The sequence below is a fragment of the Rhinoraja longicauda genome, chromosome 38 (assembly GCF_053455715.1).
Source record: "Rhinoraja longicauda isolate Sanriku21f chromosome 38, sRhiLon1.1, whole genome shotgun sequence".
Taxonomy (NCBI): Eukaryota; Metazoa; Chordata; class Chondrichthyes; order Rajiformes; family Arhynchobatidae; genus Rhinoraja; species Rhinoraja longicauda.
This window is the reverse complement of record NC_135990.1, coordinates 876,358-899,456: the sequence shown is the minus strand read 5'-3', so window position 1 is coordinate 899,456 and position 23,099 is coordinate 876,358. Positions and strand designations below refer to the sequence as shown.

The window sequence follows — 23,099 nt, the reverse complement described above, 5'->3', positions numbered from 1 at the left end:
TCCGAGCCCACAATGACCCCCAGGCCTTCCTCTTCCCATGTTCCTGCTCACTCCCGACATCAGTCTGAAGAAGGGTCTCGACCCGAAACATCACCCACTCCATCTCTCCAGAGATGCTGCCTGTCCCGCTGGGTTACTCAGCACTTTGTGTCTCTCTCTGCTCTTCTATGTTAGTTTAGTTTAGAGATACAGCGAGGAAACAGGCCCTTCGGCCCACCGGGTCCGTGCCGACCAGCGATCCCCGCACTAATACTATCCTACACACTCTAGGGACATTTTACATTTATACCAAGCCAATTAACCTAAAACCGTACGTCTTTGGAGTGTGGGAGGAAGCGGGAGAAAGCCCACGGAGGTCACGGGGAGAACGTACAAACTCCGTACAGACAGCACCCATAGACGGGATGGAACCCGGGTCCCTGGCACTGTGTAGGCAGAACTCTACCGCTGAGTCACCATGTTCTTGGATATGGACCAAATGCAGGCAAATGGGACTAGCCCAGAGTGGGGGCAGCATTTGGACGATGGGCCAAAGAGCCTGTTTCCGAGCTGGAGCTCCCATGACCATGAAGGTCGGGTCAGGCTGGAGATCACAGCCCCTTGTCCTGATTCAGAGCAAAGGGCATTCAGCACAAATTGGTGGGAGAATGATGATCAGAGATTATTTACACTGCAACAGTTAAACATTCTGTCTAATCATCGGGAAACCAAATACAATTGTAATTCCATGAAGAATGAAATATTAATGATTAATCTGCGGAGAACTCATTTAAATGTAAATTTGGCTCATTAACACGTAGCTTATTCCCCATGTGATTGGTGCCCTGGGACGCTGAGCAGCTGCTCTGTACAGTGAGGGGCAGTGAACAGTCCCACTGGCAAACCCCTCCACGCTACTGCCTGACCCTCTGGGGCCCTCTGGGGCCCTCTGGCTCGGTGCTGGACCCCCATGTGGGGAATGCTGGCTGGAATATAACCACCATCGCCTCTCAGGGACCGGTGTGGGGATGGCAGAGGAGGGAGGGGGTGGGAGAGGGGGTGGGAGGGGATGGGGGAGAGAGGGGGGAGGGGGTGGGAGAGGGGGGGAAGGGGAAGGACAGGAAGTGGGAAGGGGAGGGGGGGAAGGGGAGATAGGACGGGAGGGGGGGTGGGGGGAGGGGGAGAGGATGGAGTGGGAGACGGGGGAGTGTGTTATGGGGACAAGAGGGGGAGGGGTGGGGGTGGGGGACAGGGTGGGAGAGAGGGTGGGGGGCAAGAGTGGGAGGACAGGACGTGGGAGGGGGGAGAGGGTGGGGAATGGGAGGGGAAGATGGGGAAAGGGGAGAGTGGACGGGGGGGGGATGGGGATGGGAGGGGGGAGAGGGAGGTGGGGGACAGGGTGGGGGAGGGGATGGGGACAAGAGGGGGAGGGGAGGGGAGGTGGGGATCAGGGAGTGGGGGCTGCACCCAGGGTCAGTGAGCAGTCCTGGTCGTGTGGGCGCTCGGCTGTTACCGGGCCGGTGGCTCCGTGACCGTCTGTGTTCCCAGCTGCGACTGCACCCAACCGGTAGCGGCACAGTGGTGAACCACCTGAGTGAGGGGGTCACCACTGAGCCTCTCTTCCCCCCCCCCCCAATGGCCCCTATCCCCCACCGGCCCCTATCCCCCCCCCCCCCCCCCACCCACCGCCTCTATCCCCCCCAATGGCCCCTATCCCCCCCCAATGGCCCCTATCCCCCCCCCCCAATGGCCCCTATCCCCCACCGGCCCCTACCCCCCCCCCCCCCCACCAGCCCCTATCCCCCACCGGCCCCTATCCCCCCACCAGCCCCTATCCCCCAATGGCCCCTATCCCCCAATGGCCCCTATCCCCCACCAGCCCCTATCCCCACCAGCCCCTATCCCCCACCGGCCCCTATCCCCCAATGGCCCCTATCCCCCACCAGCCCCTATCCCCCACCCGGCCCCTATCCCCCAATGGCCCCTATCCCCCAATGGCCCCTATCCCCCCCACCAGCCCCTATCCCCCACCGGCCCCTATCCCCCCCCACCGGCCCCTATCCCCAATGGCCCCTATCCCCCACCGGCCCCTATCCCCCACCGGACCCTATCCCCCACCGGCCCCCTTTCCCCCACCGGCCCCTATCCCCCACCAATGGCCCCTATCCCCCCACCGGCCCCTATCCCCCAATGGCCCCTATCCCCCCCAATGGCCCCTATCCCCCAATGGCCCCTATCTCCCCCCCCCCCACCGGCCCCTATCCCCCCCCCCAATGGCCCCTATTCCCCCCCCACCAGCCCCTATCCCCCCCAATGGCCCCTATCCCCCACCGGCCCCTATCCCTCCACCGGCCCCATATCCCCCACCGGCCCCTATCCCCGCCAATGGCCCCTATCCCCCACCGGCCCCTATCCCCCCCCCCACCAGCCCCTATCCCCCACCGGCCCCTATCCCCAATGGCCCCTATCCCCCCCAATGGCCCCTATCCCCCAATGGCCCCCTATCCCCCCCCCCCACCGGCCCCTATCCCCCCCCCCAAAGGCCCCTATTCCCCCCCCACCAGCCCCTATCCCCAAACCAGCCCCTATCCCCCACCAGCCCCTATCCCCCCCCCCACCAGCCCCTATCCCCCCACCAGCCCCTATCCCCAATGGCCCTATCCCCCCACCAGCCCCTATCCCCCCACCAGGCAACCCACAAACAAGGCTTCTCTCCAAACCTGGTTGGTTTCTGTGGACCGACAGATTCTGAGGGCCGAGGTTTGTAAAGTATAAGACACATCGATGGTGCAGACAGTCGAAACCTTTCTCCCAGCGTGGACATGTCAAAGGCTGCAGGCTGTAGTTTACATTAGTTTATTACTGCCACGTGTACAAACCTTCTGTGAAAACATTTCTGTTGCGTGCTATCCAGTCACAAAGACTGTACAGGATATCAATCAAGCCATCCCCAGATACAGGATAAAGGGCACGTTCAAGATAATGTCCCATTAGAGATGGTTCAAAGGTCTCCAATGAGGTAGATGGGAGGTCAGGACCGGTCTCTAGTTGGTGGTAGGACGGTTCAGTTGCCTGATAACAGCCGGGAAGAAAGTGTCCTTGAATCTGGAGGTGTGCGTTTACACACTTCTGTACCTCTTGCCTGATGGGAGAGGGGAGAAGAGGAGTGACCGGGGTGAGACTGGTCCTTGATGATGCTGCTGGCCTTGCCGAGGCAGCGTGAGGCGTAGATGGAGTCAGTGGAAGGGAGGTTGGTTTGTGTGATGGTCTGGGCTGCTGGCCTTGCCGAGGCAGCGTGAGGCGTAGATGGAGTCAGTGGAAGGGAGGTTGGTTTGTGTGATGGTCTGGGCTGCGTCCACAATCCTTTGCAATTCCTTGCGGTCTTGGATGGAGCTGTTCCCAAACCAAGCTGTGATGCTTCCTGATAAAGTACTTTGTACGGCGCATCTGTAGAAGTTGGGGAGAGTTGTTGGGGACGTGCCGAATGTTGGTGTGCTTTCAATAGACAATAGACAATAGGTGCAGGAGGAGGCCATTCGGCCCTTCGAGCCAGCACCGCCATTCAATGTGATCATGGCTGATCATTCTCAATCAGTACCCCGTTCCTGCCCTTCTCCCCATACCCCCTGACTCCGCTATCCTTAAGAGCTCTATCTAGCTCTCTCTTGAATGCATTCAGAGAATTGGCCTCCACTGCCTTCTGAGGCAGAGAATTCCACAGATTCACAACTCTCTGACTGAAAAAGTTTTTCCTCATCTCCGTTCTAAATGGCCTACCCCTTATTCTTAAACTGTGGCCCCTGGTTCTGGACTCCCCCAACATTGGGAACATGTTTCCTACCTCTAACGTGTCCAACCCCTTAATAATCTTAGAATATTATTTCTTGGCCATGGCCAATTCCTGTGACTGTTCCAGGACAGGTTGCTGGTGATGTTCATCACTGGGAACGAGGCACCTTCACCCATCTCTACTTCAGCGCCATAGATTTAGGCAGGGGGGCAAAGTTTAAAGGATATGTGGGGGGGGCAAGTTTTTTTTTACACAGAGGGTGGTGGGTGCCTGGAACGCACTGTGGGTGGGGGGGGGGTGTATGGAGGGGAAGTCAAGGGATATCTTTAAGGCAGAGATTGATAGCTTCTTGATTAGTACGGGTGTCAGCGATGATAGTCTGGGCTGCAGCTTGGATGGAGCTGAACCTCGGAGAGAAGGCAGGGGAATGGGGTGGAGAGGGGAAGATACTGTTTGAATGGTGGAGTAGACTGGGGCCAAGTAGAATAATCCTGCTCCTAGAACCTAGATCCGGTCTCGCAGTGGCATTGGCGAGGCTGAGGGTGGGCACCGGATAACCCTGCCCCTGTTTATTTTTTAAACAAAAATAAATGTAATCAATTATTGCAATAATATATACAATAGAAAACAATAACAAAACCACCACCAGAATACAAAAATCATCCAATGATTGAAACAAATATGCTTACATACTGTTCTTATATACTTAGAACTAAATATACAATTAACTATATTTAATATACTATATATAATACACTATACATATACAATGTACACACATATATACACATAGTATATACACATACATACATACATACATATATTATACATACATGTATAATATACATTAACACAAACACACACACACACATATATATATATTATATATATATATAATACACATACATATCCACAAATGTCTATGATGTACATATATGTTATAAGCATATGGTATACATACATATATGATATACACACATAATGTACATTAATACACACATAGAGATGCAATATATACATATATAATACACACACATATATGTTAATAATATACACATACATATATATATCACATACATGTGTATATATATACATGTATATAATATACACACATATATACACAGATGTATACAATATACACACGTATATACACAGATGTATGCAATATACACATATATATAATGCATACATGTATACAATATACATATATATATCACACACATATATATACACACATGTATATAACATACACACATGTATACACATTTGTATAGAATACACGCATGTATACACACAGATGTATACAATATACACATATAACACACACACATGTATACAATATACATATATATATCACACACATATATAATACACAGATGTATACAATACATACATATATATCACACACACATATAATACACAGATGTATACAATACACACATACATAACACACACACATTTATATATCACACACACATATATATACATATGTATACAATAAACACACATTTATATATCACACACACACATATATCACACACATATAATACACACGTGTATACAATACACACGTATATATATCACACGCACATATATGTGTATTAACGTTGTGTTTGGTGTCCACAGGTGAGGGCGATGTGGGTCGTGGAGGCCAGTGTACCGGGTCCTTACCTGTGGTCATGGCCACCCGTGGTGTTGTTGCTGTTGGGTACCGTATTGTCGGGCCATGCCGCCGGCTGCCCTGCCCGCTGTGACTGTTCAGTGCCGGAGCGCTCGGTGTTCTGCCACCGCAAGCGGCTGATGTCGGTGCCCGAGGGGATCCCCACTGAGACCCGGCTGCTGGACCTGAGCAAGAACCGCATCAAGGCGCTGGGCCAGGACGAGTTTGTCACCTTCCCACTGCTGGAGGAGCTGCAGCTGAACGACAATGTGTTGTCCACCCTAGAGCCCGGGGCCTTCAGCAATCTGCTCAGCCTTCGCTCCCTGGGGCTGAGGGGCAACCGGCTCAAGCTCATACCCCTGGGGGTCTTCACCGGCCTCAACAACCTGACCCAGCTGGACATCAGCGAGAACAAGATCGTCATCCTGCTGGACTTCATGTTCCAGGACTTGTCCAGCCTGAGGGCGCTGGAGGTTGGGGACAATGAGCTGGTGTATATCTCCCACCGTGCCTTCAGTGGTCTACACAGCCTGGAGCGCCTGGCCCTGGAGAAGTGTAACCTGACAGCCGTGCCCACTGAGGCTCTCAGCCACCTACACGGCCTGGTACACCTCCACCTGCGCTCCCTCAACATCCACTCCATCCACAACTACTCCTTCAAGCGCCTGTACCGCCTGAAGGTGTTGCAGGTGTCAGACTGGCCCTACCTGGACACACTGGCCCCCAACTGCCTGTACGGCCTCAACCTCACCTCCCTGACCGTCAGCAGTTGTAATCTGTCTGCCGTGCCCTACCTGGCCGTGAGACACCTGGTCTACCTGCGCTTCTTCAATCTGTCCTTCAACCCTATCGCCACGGTCCAAGGGCACCTGCTGCAGGAGTTGCTGAGGCTCCAGGAGATCCACCTGGCGGGGTGTAGGTTGTCCATGTTGGAGCCCCATGCCTTCCATGGTCTCAGCCACCTGCGGCTGCTCAACGTGTCGGCCAACTTGCTGCCCACGCTGGAGGACAGCGTCTTCCACTCTGTGGGCAACCTGGAGACCCTGGTGTTGGACCGTAACCCCCTGGCCTGTGACTGCCGCCTGCTCTGGGTGTTCCGCCGGCGCTGGAGGCTCAACTTCAACCGCCAACAGCCCGTGTGCTCGTCCCCAGAGATGGTGCAGGGCAAACAGTTCAAGGACTTCCCCGACGTGTTGCCCCCCAGCTACTTCACCTGCCGCCGGGCCCGCATCCGTGACAAGGGGCCCCAGACAGTGCGTGTGGATGAAGGTCACACTGTGCACTTCCAGTGCCGGGCAGATGGTGACCCAGCTCCAGCCATCATCTGGCTATCCCCCCGCAAACGCCACATCTCCGGCCGCAGCTCCGGCCGACTCACCGTCTTCCCCGACGGCACCTTGGAGGTGAGATACGCCCAGGTACAGGACAACGGCACTTACCTGTGTGTGGCTACCAACGCCGGGGGCAACGACAGTGCCAGTGCCCGGCTACTGGTCAGGGGCTACTCACCACAGGGCAACCGCTCACTTGCCTTCATTACCAACCAACCCAGTGACCCACACAACAACACCCGCCCAGCCGTGCCCTTCCCCTTCGACATCAAGACTCTGATCATCGCCACCACCATGGGTTTCATCTCCTTCCTTGGCGTGGTCCTCTTCTGTCTGGTCCTGTTGTTCCTGTGGAGCCGCGGCAAAGGCAACACTAAACACAACATCGAGATCGAGTACGTGCCCAGGAAATCAGACGCCGGCATCGGTACCGCAGACGCTCCTAGAAAGTTCAACATGAAGATGATCTGACACTCGGTTCGCAGCCCGAGCCCCCTGACACACTCACACACACACACACACTCACACACACACACTCACACACACACACACACACTCTCACACACACACACACACACACACACACACTCACACACTCACTCACACACACACACACTCACACACACACACACATATACACCTACACACACACACATACACTCACACTCACACACACACACACACACTCACACACACACACACACTCACACACACACACATTCACACTCACACACATTCACACACGCACTCACACAAACATATACACTCACACACACACACACACTCACTCACAATCTCACACACACACTCACACACACACTCACACTCACACACACTCACACAAACATATATACTCACACACACACTCACACACACACATACACTCACACACTTACACAAACTCACACTCACACAAACATACACACTCACACACTCACACACACACTCACACACACAAACATATACACTCACACACACACTCACACACACACACTGGACCCACTCACCTGAACGACAAACTATTTTAAAAAGAGAACTACAAACACACAGACAGCTAGCTCTCTGCGAGCGAGGATGACTGATTTTTGAACGTGCTGTTTGACCAAGTTGTGTTTCTGGCGGCGACGGCGACGATGGCCGTGAGGAGCCGGGGCAACGTGTCATGTTTTTTTCTATGTGAAGGTGATAAATATTTTCTCAAACTCCGAGGAGGGAAAGTGTCTGCAGCGGCCTTGGTCTGGCTCTGTACCTGGGGAGACCCCCTGACTGGAGGGGGGCACTGCGGCAACCCCCTGCCCCCCACCCCCTCAACCCCCCCCCATCCATAACCCCCACCCCACCACGGCCAACCCCCGCCCCACCCCCCTCCTCAAACCCCCCTCCATAACCCCCGCCCCCCACCTCCTCAACCCCCGCCCCAACCCCCCTCCTCAACCCCCCCCTCCATAACCCCCACCCCACTGCGGCAACCCTCGCCCCCCCCTCAACCCCCCTCTCCATAACCCCCACCCCACCATGTTAACCCCCTCAACCCCCCCCTCCTCAACCCCCCCCTCCATAACCCCCACCACACCATGGCAACCCCCGCCCCACCTCCCTCAACCCCCCTCTCCATAACCCCCACCCCTCCCATTAACCCTCACCCCCCCCTCGTTAACCCCCACCCCCCTCTCCATAACCCTCTGCCCCCTTCTTAACCCTCACCCCCCCTCGTTAACCCCCACCCTGCCTGCCGCACACATTACCCCAGCCCCTCCACATTTCACTCCCCCTTCATCCTCTGTTCTCCACCTTTGTCTCTTCACCTCTATCGTACTTACTCCACCCATCTGCCAATCACCCCCCTCCTCACCTGTATCCACCTATCACTTGCATGGCTCTGTCCTGCCCCCCCCCACCCACCTGTCTTTTCCAGCTTTATCCCCCCCCCACTTCAATCAGTCTCAAGAAGGGTCCCAATTCAAAGCATGGCACGTCAATTCCCTCCACAGATGCTGCCTGACCCACTGAGACCCCCAGCACTTTGTCTCTGTTTTGGACCGGTCAGTCAGCACGACCTAACACTCAGACACAGAGTCACACAGCGCGGAAACAGGCCCTTCGGCCCAACTCACGCATGCCAACCAAGATGCCCCATCTACACTGGCCCCATTTGCCCGTGTTTGGCCCATGTCCCTCTAAACCCTTTCCTAATGACGTACCTGTTCAAATGTCTTTGAAATGTTGTTATGGTCCCTGCCTCATTTACCCCCTCTGGCAGCTGGTTCCATCCACCCACCACTCTCTGTGTGAAAATAATGTCACTCAGTTTCCTAGTTATCCTTTCAATAGACAATAGGAGCAGGAGGAGGCCATTCGAGCCAGCATTCATTGTAATCTTGGCTGATCATCCACAATCAGTACCCCGTTCCTGCCTTCTCCCCATATCCCGTAACTCCACTATCATTAAGAGCTCTATTTCCCTTCTCACCATGAAACTATTCTTGATGTCCCTGCCCTGGGTAAAAGACCCTGTCTATTCCCCATGATCTCACGCCTCTATGAGATCACCCCTCAGCCTCCAGCTCTCCAAGGAACAATGTCCTCGCCTGCTCAACCTGGCCCTGTAGCTCAGGCCCTCGAGTCCTGGCAACATCTTTGTAAATCTCTGCACTCTTTCCAGCTTAAAGATGCAATTCCTATGGTGGGGAGAGCAAAACTGGACACAATATTCCAAGTGCGGCCTCACCTGCATTCAGAGTCACTCAGTGGTACAGGAGGCCATTTAGGACTGAGATGAGAAAAATGAATTTCACCCAGAGTGTTGTGAATCTGTGGAATTCTCTGCCACAGAAGGCAGTGGAGGCCAATTCACTGGATGTTTTCAAGAGAGAGTTAGATTTGGCTCTCAGGGCTAATGGAATCAAGGGATATGGGGAAAAAGCAGGAACGGGGTACTGATTGTGGATGATCAGCCATGATCATATTGAATGGCGGTGCTGGCTCGAAGGGCTGAATGGCCTACTCCTGCTCCTATTTTCTATGTTTCTAGGACATTAAGACAAAGACCAGCCCTCCCATATACATCTCCCTTTCCACCCCCCTCAACCCCAGGGGTCCCAGAGCAGATCTCTGGAATGTCCACCCCCTTCCACCTGTCCTCTCTGACACAGGGCAGTGGTCTCCTGACCCAAGTAGACTGGCTGAGTCACACTCTCGAGCTCTACACCAGCCCAGTGCCAACACCCCTGAGTGAAACACACAGAGATCAATGTTACAAACTGTGGCATGGAGGGTCGAGCTGCTGCCCCACTGCGCCAGACACCTGGGTTCGCAGACACCGTCTGTGTGGAGTCTGCACGTTTCCTCCCACATCCCAAAGACGTGCGGGTTTGTGGGTTAACTGGTCTCTGTAAATTGCCCCTAGTGAGTGGATGAGAAAGTGGGATAGCAGAGAACTAGTGTGAAGGGGTGATCGATGGACTGGGTGGGCCGAAGGGCCTGTTTCCATGCTGTATCTTTCAATCAATCAATTGTTTAAAACGTTACTCTGGGAGATCAGGGCGAGGTCGTGACTGACTGATTGCACTCCCCTCCCTCACCCCCTCCCCTCCCTCACCCCCTCCCCTCCCTCACCCCCTCCCCTCCTTACCCCCCCCCCCCCCCCCCGTGTAACCCCCTCCCCCAGGCAGAGGGCCGGGCAGTGGCCGGACATATTCACCTCCAGCTGTAAATACTGAAAGGCAACATTTTTATCAGATTATTCTGAGCACAAAACCTGGGTGTGGGGAGGGTGGGGAGAGAAACAGGTAACAAGGTGACCCCTGGTATCTAAGGTTGTGACGCTGTTGGAGAAGTATAAATATATATATATGGAACTTTCCTTCACTAAACTTCCATGATGTTTTTTTATATTAAACAAGAAAAGCTGAGGTTATCTGTTGTGTTTTGTATCGTTGACCCGGTGTTATCACCGGTCTGAATGGCTCTGAAGAAGGGTCTCGACCCGAAGCTTCGCCCATTCCTTCTCTCCAGAGATGCTGCCTGACCCACTGAGTTACTCCAGAGATGCTGCCTGACCCACTGAGTTACTCCAGAGATGCTGCCTGACCCGCTGAGTTACTCCAGAGATGCTGCCTGACCCACTGAGTTACTCCAGAGATGCTGCCTGACCCACTGAGTTACTCCAGAGATGCTGCCTGACCCGCTGAGTTACTCCAGAGATGCTGCCTGACCCACTGAGTTACTCCAGAGATGCTGCCTGACCCGCTGAGTTACTCCAGAGATGCTGCCTGACCCACTGAGTTACTCCAGAGATGCTGCCTGACCCGCTGAGTTACTCCAGAGATGCTGCCTGACCCGCTGAGTTACTCCAGAGATGCTGCCTGACCCGCTGAGTTACTCCAGCACTCTGTGTCTATCTTATGTTCACAGACTGGTTGATTATACTTCTGCACCCCACCACCGTCTCAAGATTATTCAAGACTGGTTAACATCGTTCAGATCACTAACAGTGTGATAGGTTTGTATCTCTAGTGTTCCTTTCCCCATGACTCTCAGTCTGAAGAAGGGTCTCGACCTGAAACGTCACCTATTCCTTGTCTCCAGAGATGCTGCCTGTCCCGCTGAGTTGCTCCAGCTTTGTGTGTCCATTATCACTGAGATTCATCGTTGTCTGCCAGAGTCCTCGCTGAGAGGGAGTGTCGGGAGTCCAGGGCTTTTCTCTGACTCCCTTCAAGTGTTTTTTGTGCAACAAATGGGGAAATGTTCCCAATTGATGAATCAAGGTGCGATGCAGGTTTGATATCAACGCCGGCAGCCTCTGCTCAAGGCTTGTTGTGGACATTGTGTGTAAAACCCTCAGCTCCAGCCTCAGTAACCCACGCCTGGGGCAACCTGCATCACAGCGTGACACTGTGTCTGTGCATGTGAGTACATGTGTGTGTGTACATGTGTGTGTCCATTTGTATGTGTGTGTACATGTATGTATGTGTACATGTGTGTCCATTTGTATGTGCGTGCATGTGTCCGTGCATGCTAGTGTGTGAGTGCATGTACGTGTGCGTGCGAGTGTGCATGTGCATGCGTGTGTGTCCATTTGTATGTGTATGTACGTGTGTGTCGTGCATGCGTGTGTACGTGTGTGAGTGCATATGCGTGTGTGTGAGTGCGTGTACGTGTGTGAGTGCATGTGCTGGGACCCTGTGCTGGGACCCTGTGCTGGGACCCCGTGTGCTGGGATTGTGTGCTGGGACCCTGTGCTGGGACCCCATGTGCTGGGATTGTGTGCTGGGACCGTGTGCTGAGGGACCGTGTGTGCTGGGGGACCGTATGTGCTGGGACCCTGTGCTGGGGGTCAGTGTGTGCTGGGATTGTGTGCTGGGACCGTGTGCGCTGGGACCCCGTGTGCTGGGATTGTGTGCTGGGACCGTGTGCGCTGGGACCCCGTGTGCTGGGACCGTGTGCTGGGACCGTGTGCGCTGGGACCCCGTGTGCTGGGACCGTGTGTGCTGGGACCCCATGTGCTGGGATTGTGTGCTGGGACCGTGTGCGCTGGGACCCCCTGTGCTGGGACCGTGTGCTGGGATTATGTTACTTCCATCTCTGTGTGAGGTTGTTCTGGGATGACTGTGGGATCGGACTGGGCAACACTTGGTTCTAGGTTCTGTGCTCAGGTAAGTCAGCCTGGGGTTAGCGGGTTGCGATGTGGGATGTTGCTGGCAGTAGACCTGCCTCTGCTGGGCCACATAACCTGACCCACAGAACCCACCTTCTAAATCCCACCTGGAATTGGGAAGAGGTGGGAACTGAACTCACGACCTGGAGCACAGCCGGCCCGGTCCCTGGTCTTTAACGCAGCGGGTTCTGGAGGTGGGGCAAGGGTGGGCCGCTGCCTGGGACAGACTAACTCACTGCCTCCACAATCCCTCTCAGTGCCAGTACAACAGCCCCACACTCCCCACACACACGGCAGACTTCCCTGTAAATATCCCCACAATAATACCCTGGCTGTAACGTTTAAGACGGAAACAAATAGTTTATTGATTCTATTTTCTCCCCTGAGGATGTAGCCTGTGACTTATTGACTGTCACTGAGTTAACACAGCCTGCATGGATAGACAGCCCAGGACGAGAGGCAGCAAATCCACTGAAGACTCACAGATCTATGGACGTGTGTCCACAGAACAGCTGCAGGTCAGATCCACTATGTAACCCTCTACACTGACCCACCACACACACTCCAGGGGCCAGATCCACTGTGTAACCCTCTACACTGACCCACCACACACTCCAGGGGCCAGATCCACTGTGTAACCCTCTACACTGACCCACCACACACACTCCAGGGGCCAGATCCACTATGTAACCCTCTACACTGACCCACCACACACACTCCAGGGGCCAGATCCACTGTGTAACCCTCTACACTGACCCACCACACACTCCAGGGGCCAGATCCACTTGTGTCACCAGTAAGGAACCATGTTAACTTTAGTTAGACACAAAAAACCTGGAGTAGCTGAGCGGGACAGGCAGCATCTCTGGAGAGAAGGGATGGGTGACATTTCGGGTCGAGACCCTTCTTCAGACTTTAATTTTAACTTTAGCAGTGTGTTGCCCGCTTTACATATCAGTTGAAGCTCCAGGGGGCATGAGCCACTGGACTAAATCTACATCACCTCTCTGGCTCCGACCCCACCCTCTCCGATCACTTAGCCATCACCATGTCCGTCAACATTCCCACCCCAGCTCCAAGGCAAAAACGCAAAATCAACTTCCGCAAGCTGAACTCTGTTTCACCTACCTCGCTCTCATCCTCCCTCTCTGAAATAATGTCCGCCTCTCCCTTCGTTGACCTCCACAGCCCCTCTGACCTCACTGACTACTACAACCACACTCTCTCCTCCTGCCTCGACCAGCTTGCACCTATAAAAACCAAAACAGTTTCCTTCACCCACTCTGCTCCCTGGTTTACCCCTGAACTCCGCGTGATGAAAATTCATGCCCGCCAACTTGAAAGACTCCGCAACAAAACAGGTCTCACAATTCACTCCCAAGCCTACAAAGACCACCTGCAGCACTATAAAGATGCCCTCTCCCGCGCCCACTCCACCTACTACTCTCAAATAATTCACTCTGGCTCCGGAAACCCAAAAGCACTCTTCTCTACAATAAACAAACTCCTCAGCCCCCTGGACACCATCTCCCAATCATTCACAGTTGACAAATGCACCACTTTCCTTTCATTCTTCCAAAGCAAAATAGACAGCATCTACAGCACCTTAACCACCAACGCACCTGCTCCCCCTCAAACCACCTGCCCCCCCTTATCCTGTCAACCCCTGCCTCAGTTCTCCCCAGTCTCCACCACCGACCTCTCTGACCTCTTCACAGGAATAAAAACTGCCACCTGCTCTCTGGACCCCATCCCCTCCAGCTTTGTCAAGGCCTGCCTTCCTGCTCTCTCTCCACTTATCACTGCAACAATAAACTCCTCCCTGTCCACTGGCATCTTCCCGCCATCCCTCAAAATCGCTGCTGTCACCCCCATTCTGAAAAAACCTGGTCTAAACCCTGACACCCCAAACAACTTCAGACCAATCTCCAACCTACCCTTTCTGTCCAAAGTTTTGGAACGTGCTGTAGCTTCCCAACTCAAATACCACCTCTCTACCAATAACCTGTATGAAACTTTCCAATCCAGATTCCGCTCCAACCACTGTACTGAAACAGCGCTCCTCAAAATCACAAACGACATTCTCCTCTCCTCCGACGCTGGCAACCTCAACATCCTCATCCTACTTGACCTCAGCGCCGCCTTTGACACCATAAATCACTCCATTCTCCTCACCCGACTTGAAACCTCCCTTAACATCAGCGGCACAGCCCTATCCTGGTTCAAATCTTACCTCTCTGACAGACACCAGTTCATCTCCATTAACAACTGTAAATCCCCCACCGCTCCCCTCCCCCAAGGTGTCCCCCAAGGCTCAGTCCTTGGCCCCCTCCTCTTCATCCTCTACCTGTTCCCCCTTGGTCAATTAATCCGCCGTCATGGTCTCAACTTCCACTGCTTCGCCGATGATATCCAGCTCCTCATCTCCACCAAGTCAATCTCCCCCACCACACACTCTACACTGACAAACTGCATCACTGAAATAAAATCTTGGCTTCAATCAAACTTCCTCAAACTCAACTGCAACAAATCTGAAATCATCATCATTGGTCCAAAAACGCTCACCAAATCCACCCAAAACTTCATCCTCAATATTGATGGTCTCCCAGTATCCACCTCCCCTCACATCCGGAATCTTGGAATCATCTTTGATCAAACCCTCTCCTTCGACAAACACATCAAACACATCACAAAGACAGCCTTCTTCCACCTCAAAAACATCGCCCGTCTCCGTCCATCCCTCTCCTCCACAGCTGCAGAAACCCTCATCCACGCCTTCATCACCTCCCGTCTGGACTACTGCAACAGCCTCCTCTATGGCTCACCCTCAAAAATCATCAGTAAACTTCAATACATTCAAAACTCCGCTGCCCGTCTACTCACCCACACCCCGATCCGTGACCATATCACCCCCGTCCTTTACAAACTCCACTGGCTCCCCATCCCCCAGAGAATCCAATACAAAATCCTCCTCATGACCTACAAAGCCCTCCATAACCTGGCCCCATCCTACCTGACTGACCTCCTCCACAGGCACACTCCGCTCTGCTGCTGCCAACCTTCTGTCCCCCCCCATCCGGACCAAACTCAGATCCTGGGGGGACAGGGCTTTCTCCATCGCTGCTCCCACCCTCTGGAACTCACTACCCCAAACCGTCAGAGACTCCTCCTCACTCACCACATTCAAAACATCACTGAAGTCTCACCTGTTCAGCACTGCCTTCAACCACTGAAGGTCACCTCACCTTCTGTCTCCTTTCTCTGTTCGTTTACTTATTTATCTATTTATTCTCTTCTCTATGTTCTAGTAATCCCTGTAAAGCGTCTTTGAGTGTTTGAAAAGCGCTATATAAATGTAATGCATTATTATTATTATTATTATTATATTGCTCCCTTGCCGAGTACCATACATGGCTTCTACTCTTCACACACATGCCTTGATGCTCCTTTGATGTTCTGATGTTTCCCAATCCCTTAGTTTGCTACTTCTTCTGATCTAATACCATCTTTAACTTTATTCCATAACTGTGCCTGGATCACTTTTCTCAACCTTTCTTTGCCTTGAACGGATGTCAGTTTGAAAGTGAATGTGAGCCTTGCCTGTTTACTGTCAGTGTTATATCCCAGCGTACAGAATAGTGAAGGGCATAGAGTGGATGTGGAGAGGATGTTTCCACTGGTGGGAGAGTCTGGGACCAGAGGGCACAGCCTCAGGATTAAAGGGCGCTCTTTTAGAAAGGTGAGGAGGAACTTCTTTAGTCAGAGGGTAGTTAACCTGTGGAACTCATTGCCACAGAGGGCTGTGGAGGCCAAGTCAGTGGATATTTTTAAGGCCGGGATAGACAAATTCTTGATTAGAACGGGTGTCAAGGGTTATGGGGAAAAGGCAGGAAAATGGGGTTAGGAGGCAGAGATCAGCCATGATTGAATGGCGGTGTAGACTCGATGGGCCGAATGGCCTAATTCTGCTCCTAGATCTTGTGAACTTGTGCTCGCCAACATCTCACCCCTCCTGCCATCACAGTTTCCCTGATGCTGATTTAGGACTCTGCACGAAACACAAAGTGCTGGAGGATCTCAGCAAGTCAGGCAGCATCTGTGGAAGGACAAGGACAGGTGACGACCTGAACATTCTGCTTTCACATTGGACTAAAGTGCCATTATTTATTATACAATACTTTATCACATTACCATCAGTGTCCCCCCCCCCCGCCCTCACTGACCATATAAACATAGCACAAAAAGTAAGGACATTTGTGTTTGGTAGATTATTTCTTTGTTGTAACAATGCTTCTTGGCAATAAATCTTATATCGTTGGAAAGCCTGTTTATTTCCCTTTTAAATGGTGCCACATTTGTAAGGAACATGCATTTGTGGGATGAGCAGCAGAGCTGAGTATGTGGGTTGCGCCCATGAAAAATTTGCCAAATCTTCTCTGCCAATGCCAAACAGCTTATTCTGCCATTGACTCTTGTTCGGTGTTGTTTGGTGGATTGGATGATTGAAGTCTGAAGAAACAAGACATATTGGCAATTTAACAATTTATTCATTTAATAAACAGGAGCCACAGTAGCGTGTGGAAGAACCATACACAGCCACAACAGCCTGGCACCTCCTCCTCATGCTGGTCACCAGCCTGGTCACACACTGTTGTGGGATGGTATCCCATTCTTGTCAGCACCTGGGGGTACCAGAAGCTCAAAACAAGAGTCAATAGCAACAGCAGAATAAGCTGTTTGGCATTGGCAGAGAAGATTTGGCAAATTTTTCATGGGCGCAACCCACATACTCAGCTCTGCTGCTCATCCCACAAATGCATGTTCCTTACAAATGTGGCACCATTTAAAAGGGAAATAAACAGGCTTTCCAACGGTATAAGATTTATTGCCAAGAAGCATTGTTACAACAAATAAATAATCTACCAAACACAAATTTCCTTACTTTTTGTGCTATGTTTTAGATGATGCTCCCTTCCCCTCTGCCCCGTTCCACTCCCCACCCCATCCCACATCTGTGGAAGAGGGCGCAGGGCCATGTGGGTTGAGGGGGTGGGTGGGCAGTTCAGGGTGGGGGTGGGTGGGCAGTTCAGGGTGGGGTGGGTGGGCAGTTCAGGGTGGGGGTGGGGTGGGTGGGCAGTTCAGGGTGGGGGTGGGTAGTTAGGGGTTGACACCACGTCTGTACCCCGTGCCACACCACCTCTATCTACACTGTCCCATGTCGGGTGACCCTGGGAAATACTCCCAGCCCCCCCCCACCCCTCGCCAGCCCCCCCCCCCCCCCCCCCCCACCACCCCGGGTGAACCCCCCGTCTCCCCGTCTGCGAGATTTGTCTGCAAACCGGCGCCGACATTTTCCACTTCACTGACTTGAATTTGTCTTAATTCTTGACAAATTCTGCGGCAAAAATATAATGATCTAGAATTTAGTTCCACGTTCTAATGAATTTTGACCCGAGGCGTGTTATACTTTCTGGTGTTGATCGCGCCTGGCTGGGTTTTACACGACTGTCGATGGGGCCTCATGTGCACAGACATCTCCTTGAAGTAGTTTCATGTCCAAAGTCCAAAGGCCACATCAGCAGCTGCACTGACCCACGCCGACAGCACTGTGGCCAGAGCTGGACCCTGGGCACTGTGGGCACAGCTGGACACTGGGCACTGGGCAGAGCTGGACACTGTGGGCACAGCTCGACACTGGGCACTGTGGACACAGCTGGACCCTGGGCACTGTGGGCAGAGCTGGACACTGGGCACTGTGGGCAGAGCTGGGCACTGTGGGCAGAGCTGGGCACTGTGGGCACAGCTGGACACTGGGCACTGGGCAGAGCTGGACACTGTGGGCACAGCTCGACACTGGGCACTGTGGACACAGCTGGACACTGGGCACTGTGGGCAGAGCTGGACACTGGGCACTGTGGCCAGAGCTGGGCACTGTGGGCCGAGCTGGGCACTGGGGGCAGAGCTGGACACTGGGCAGAGCTGGACACTGGGCACTGTGACCAGAGCTGGACACTGGGCACTGTGGACATGGCTGGACACTGGGCACTGTGGGCACAGCTGGACACTGGGCACTGTGGGCACAGCTGGACACTGGGCACTGTGGGCAGAGCTGGACACTGGGCACTGTGGGCACAGCTGGACACTGGGCACTATGGGCAGAGCTGGACACTGGGCACTGTGGACACAGCTGGACACTGGGCACTGTGGGCACAGCTGGACACTGGGCACTGTGGGCACAGCTGGACACTGGGCACTGTGGGCAGAGCTGGACACTGGGCACTGTGGGCAGAGCTGGACACTGGGCACTGTGGGCAGAGCTGGACACTGGGCACTATGGGCAGAGCTGGACACTGGGCACTGTGGGCAGAGCTGGACACTGGGCACTGTGGACAGACACTAAATGCTGCAGTAACTCGACGGCACAGGCAGCAACTCTGGAGGGAAGGAATGGGTGACGTTTCAGGTCGAGACCCTTCTTCAGACCATGGGTTTATTCAGTCTGAAGAAGGGTCTCGACCCGAAACGTCACCCGTTCCTTCTCTCCTGAGATGCTGCCTCTCCCGCTGAGTTACTCCAGCATTTTGTGTCTACCTTCAATTTAAACCAGCATCTGCAGTTCTTTCCAACACACTGTGGACAGAGATGGACACTGGACACTGTGTGGACAGAGCAATGCGCTGGACACTGTGTGTGGACAGAGCAATGCGCTGGACACTGGACGGACCGTGAATATTGACAGTGCCAACTGGACTGAACCTTGGCACTAACCCTGGACAACAGGCACTGCCAGTGTCCAGGGCCAATAGCCAGTGTCCAGTGTCCAGGGGTGGGGGCGGCCGGGAACGAGGGACAGTGATGGCCGCTGTTGATTGGAGGGTCCCTGCAGCTGCGGGCAATCAGGATGACCCCCGGCCACTGGTGCAGACTGACCCCCGGCCCTGGGAACGGCAAGTGGTGGGTCCACATCACCACCAGCACCCGGGCTGTTGGCAGGAACACCGGCACAACTAGGGTGGGGGGGATTGGATGGGGAAGGGAGAGAAATGGGGGGGTCTCCAATGGAGACCTGTGTACAGGGAGCCCCTTGTACTCTCTCCTCCTCCCCCCTTCTCTTTCCCCTCCCTCTCCCCTTCCTCTCTCCCCCATCCCTCTCCCCATCCCTCTCTCCCCCGCTCTCTCTCCCCTCCCTCTCTCCCCATCCCTCTCTCCCCCATCCCTCTCTCCCCATCCCTCTCTCTCTCCCTCTCTCCCCACCCCTCTCTCCCCATCCCTCTCTCCCCCATCCCTCTCTCCCCATCCCTCTCTCCCCCATCCCTCTCTCCCCTCCCTCCCTCTCCCCATCCCTCTCTCCCCATCCCTCTCGCTCTCCCTCTCTCCCCATCCCTCTCTCTCTCCCTCTCTCCCCATCCCTCTCTCCCCATCCCTCTCTCCCCATCCCTCTCTCCCCATCCCTCTCTCCCCATCCCTCTCTCCCCATCCCTCTCTCCCCATCCTTCTCTCCCATCCCTCTCTCCCCATCCCTCTCTCCCCCATCCCTCTCTCCCCTCCCTCCCTCCCTCTCCCCTCCCTCTCTCTCCCTCTCTCTCCCCATCCCTCTCTCCCCCATCCCTCTCTCCCCTCCCTCCCTCCCTCTCCCCTCCCTCTCTCTCCCTCTCTCTCCCCATCCCTCTCTCCCCATCCCTCTCTCCCCATCCCTCTCTCCCCATCCCTCTCTCCCCATCCCTCTCTCCCCATCCCTCTCTCCCCATCCCTCGCTCCCCCATCCCTCTCTCCCCTCCCTCCCTCCCTCTCCCCTCCCTCTCTCTCCCTCTCTCTCCCCATCCCTCTCTCCCCCATCCCTCTCTCCCCTCCCTCCCTCCCTCTCCCCTCCCTCTCTCTCCCTCTCTCTCCCCATCCCTCTCTCCCCCATCCCTCTCTCCCCTCCCTCCCTCCCTCTCCCCTCCCTCTCTCTCCCTCTCTCTCCCCATCCCTCTCTCCCCTCTCTCCCCTCACTCTCTCCTCTCCCCCCTCTCCCTCTCTCTCCCCCATCTTTCTCTCCCCTCCTTCCCCCCTCCCTCCCCATCCCTTTCTCACCTCTCCCCCTCTCTCTCCCCCATCTCTCTCCCCCATCCCTCTCCCCCTCTCTCTCCCCCTCCCTCTCTCCTGGTGACTGTAAGCCCCCCATCCCCCGCTGGCTCAGGACCACCCCACCCACAGATAATCAAGACCAATACTGTGGATGTTAATCGCTGTGCAATAGGTTTGCAAAATGAAAAGCTCGCGGGGCAGGGAGACGGAGCACAAATCACATGGAGTGGATTGGGCCGGTGTGTGGAATATTAATGGTGTAGCAGGGAGTCGCTCCCACAGACTGTGGGGGGGGGGGGGGGGGGGGGATGTGACAGGGCGCTACAGAAAGGCAGAGCTTTATCACAGCATAAAGACTAATCAGCCCTCCACCACAAATACCCCCCACAACCCCCCCCTGCCACTCCCCCCAGCAGTTTGTTCTTTGCTGACACATTTAGTGACACACAGTGAAAAACTGTATGTGCTGTTTGGTCAAAACACAATGAACCAGTCTCACCCCGGCCTCTCCCTCTTCTCCCCTCTCCCATCAACAGGTACAGGAGTGTGAAAACACACACCTCCAGAGTCAGGGACAGTTTCTTCTCGGCTGTTATCAGGCAACTGAACCATCCTACCACAACCAGAGAGCAGTGCTGAACTACTATCTACCTCATTGGTGACCCTCGGACTATCCTTGGTATTTATTCACAAAATGCTGGAGTAACTCAGCAGGTCAGGCAGCATCTCTGGAGAGAAGGAATGGGATGCTGCCTGACCTGCTGAGTTACTCCAGCATTTTGTGAATAAATACCTTCAATTTGTACCAGCATCTGCAGTTATTTTCTTATATTACCTCGGACTATCCTTGCTGGCTTTACCTTGCACTAAACGTTATTCCCTTAACATGTGTAGGAAAGAACTGCAGATGCTGGTTTAAATCGAAGGTAGACACAAAATACTGGAGTAACTCAGCGGGACGGGCAGCATCTCTGGAGAGAAGGAATGGGTGACGTTTCGGGTCGAGACCCTTCCTCAGACTGATGTCAGGCTCCTAAAGAGCAACACATCCACTTCCAAACAGCCTGACATCAGTCTGGAGGGCAACACGGCGTCGCAGCGGTAGAGTTGCTGCTTTACAGTGCTTGCAGCGCCAGAGACCCGGGTTGGATCCTGACTACGGGTGCTGTCTGCACGGAGTTTGTACGTTCTCCCCGTGACCTGCCTGGGTTTTCCTCCGAGATCTTTGGTTTCCTCCCACGCTCCAAAGACGTGCAGGTATGTAGGCTCATTGGCTTGGTGTAAATGTAAAAAATGTGCCTAGTGTGTGTAAGATAGTGTTAATGTGCGGGGATCGCTGGTCGGGCCGAATGGCCTGTTTCTGCGCTGTATGTCTAAACTAAAATTCCCTTATCATGTATCTGTACGTTGTGGATGGCTCAAGTGTCATCATGTATTGTCTTTCCACTGACAGATCAGCACGCAACAAGAGCTGTTCACAAAGTCCGATCAAGGATAGTCCGAGGGTCACCAATGAGGTAGATTGAAGAGTTCCTGGTGGTACAGACTGACCTTGTCAGAACCGTTACTGACGTCCGTGTAGACAACATCCACTCTCCCACCCCTCCCCATCACCTGCCTGAACCACTGACCCCACACTGCATGGTTCTCTCAGCGAATGCTGGAGTAAAAAACCCACAAAGCCACGAATTAAAATACATGTCAAAGTAATTGAACAATAAATAGGGATAGATCTGATTAGGCTGTTGTTGGATTAAAGCTTGCAAGTTAATTAAAGGGTGAATGCAGTGCAGTGTGGAGCACGGGGGAATGAGCTGCAACCCCTGGAGACCCTCTCCCCACCACTGGAGACCCCCTCCCCACCACTGGAGCCCCTCCCCCCACCACTGGAGCCCCTCCCCCCACCACTGGAGCCCATCTCCCCACCACTGGAGACCCCCTCCCCACCCCTGGAGACCCTCTCCCCACCACTGGAGACCCCCTCCCCATCGCTGGAGACCCTCTCCCCACCACTGGACACCCCCTCCCCACCCCTGGAGACCCCCTCCCCACCCTTGGAGACCCCCTCCCCATCGTTGGACACCCCCTCCCCACCCCTGGACACCCCCTCCCCACCACTGGAGACCCCCTCCCCACCCCTGGAGACCCACTCTCCACCCCCTCCCCACCACTGGAGACCCCCTCCCCACCACTGGAGACCCTCTCCCCACCACTGGAGCCCCTCTCCCCACCACTGGAGACCCTCTCCCCACCTCTGGAGACCCTCTCCCCACCGCTGGAGACCCTCTCCCCACCACTGGAGACACCCTCCCCACCACTGGAGACCCCCCCCCCCCACCACTGGAGACCCCCTCCTCACCACTGGAGACCCTCTCCCCACCACTGGAGACCCACTCCCCACCACTGGAGAAGGTCCAGGCACCTTGCCATGCAGAACGCCCCGCCTGTAAACTCTGCCTCCTCCCCTGTAACATCCACATCCCTGTAACATCCGTGTCCAGTCCCTCTACATCCATCCATCCCAGTGTCCAGTCCCTGTACACCTATCCCAGTGTCCAGTCCCTGTACATCCATCCCAGTGTCCAGTCCCTGTACACCTATCCCAGTGTCCAGCCC

General features: G+C 54.3%; 2 protein-coding genes across 2 annotated transcripts in view; one reads left to right on the top strand and one right to left on the bottom strand.

Annotated features, from left to right (window-relative positions):
* The window catches only part of commd4 (COMM domain containing 4), a 12,527-nt gene extending 11,544 nt beyond the window's left edge, over nucleotides 1-983 (bottom strand). The window contains 1 exon segment of the mRNA XM_078429824.1: nucleotides 906-983. Within this exon segment, the coding sequence (XP_078285950.1) occupies nucleotides 906-983 (78 nt within the window).
* Nucleotides 984-5,398: 4,415 nt separating this feature from the next.
* lingo1a (leucine rich repeat and Ig domain containing 1a) lies at nucleotides 5,399-8,235 on the top strand. Its single transcript, XM_078429932.1, has one exon. It carries the CDS (start codon nucleotides 5,405-5,407, stop codon nucleotides 7,229-7,231), a length of 1,827 nt encoding a protein of 608 aa, XP_078286058.1. The 5' UTR covers nucleotides 5,399-5,404; the 3' UTR covers nucleotides 7,232-8,235.
* Nucleotides 8,236-23,099: the final 14,864 nt, after the last annotated feature.

What these genes read in the sequence shown, in the direction of transcription:
- lingo1a (XM_078429932.1), top strand. Translation starts at nt 5,405, where the DNA reads ATGTGGGTCGTGGAGGCCAGTGTACCGGGTCCTTACCTGTGGTCATGG.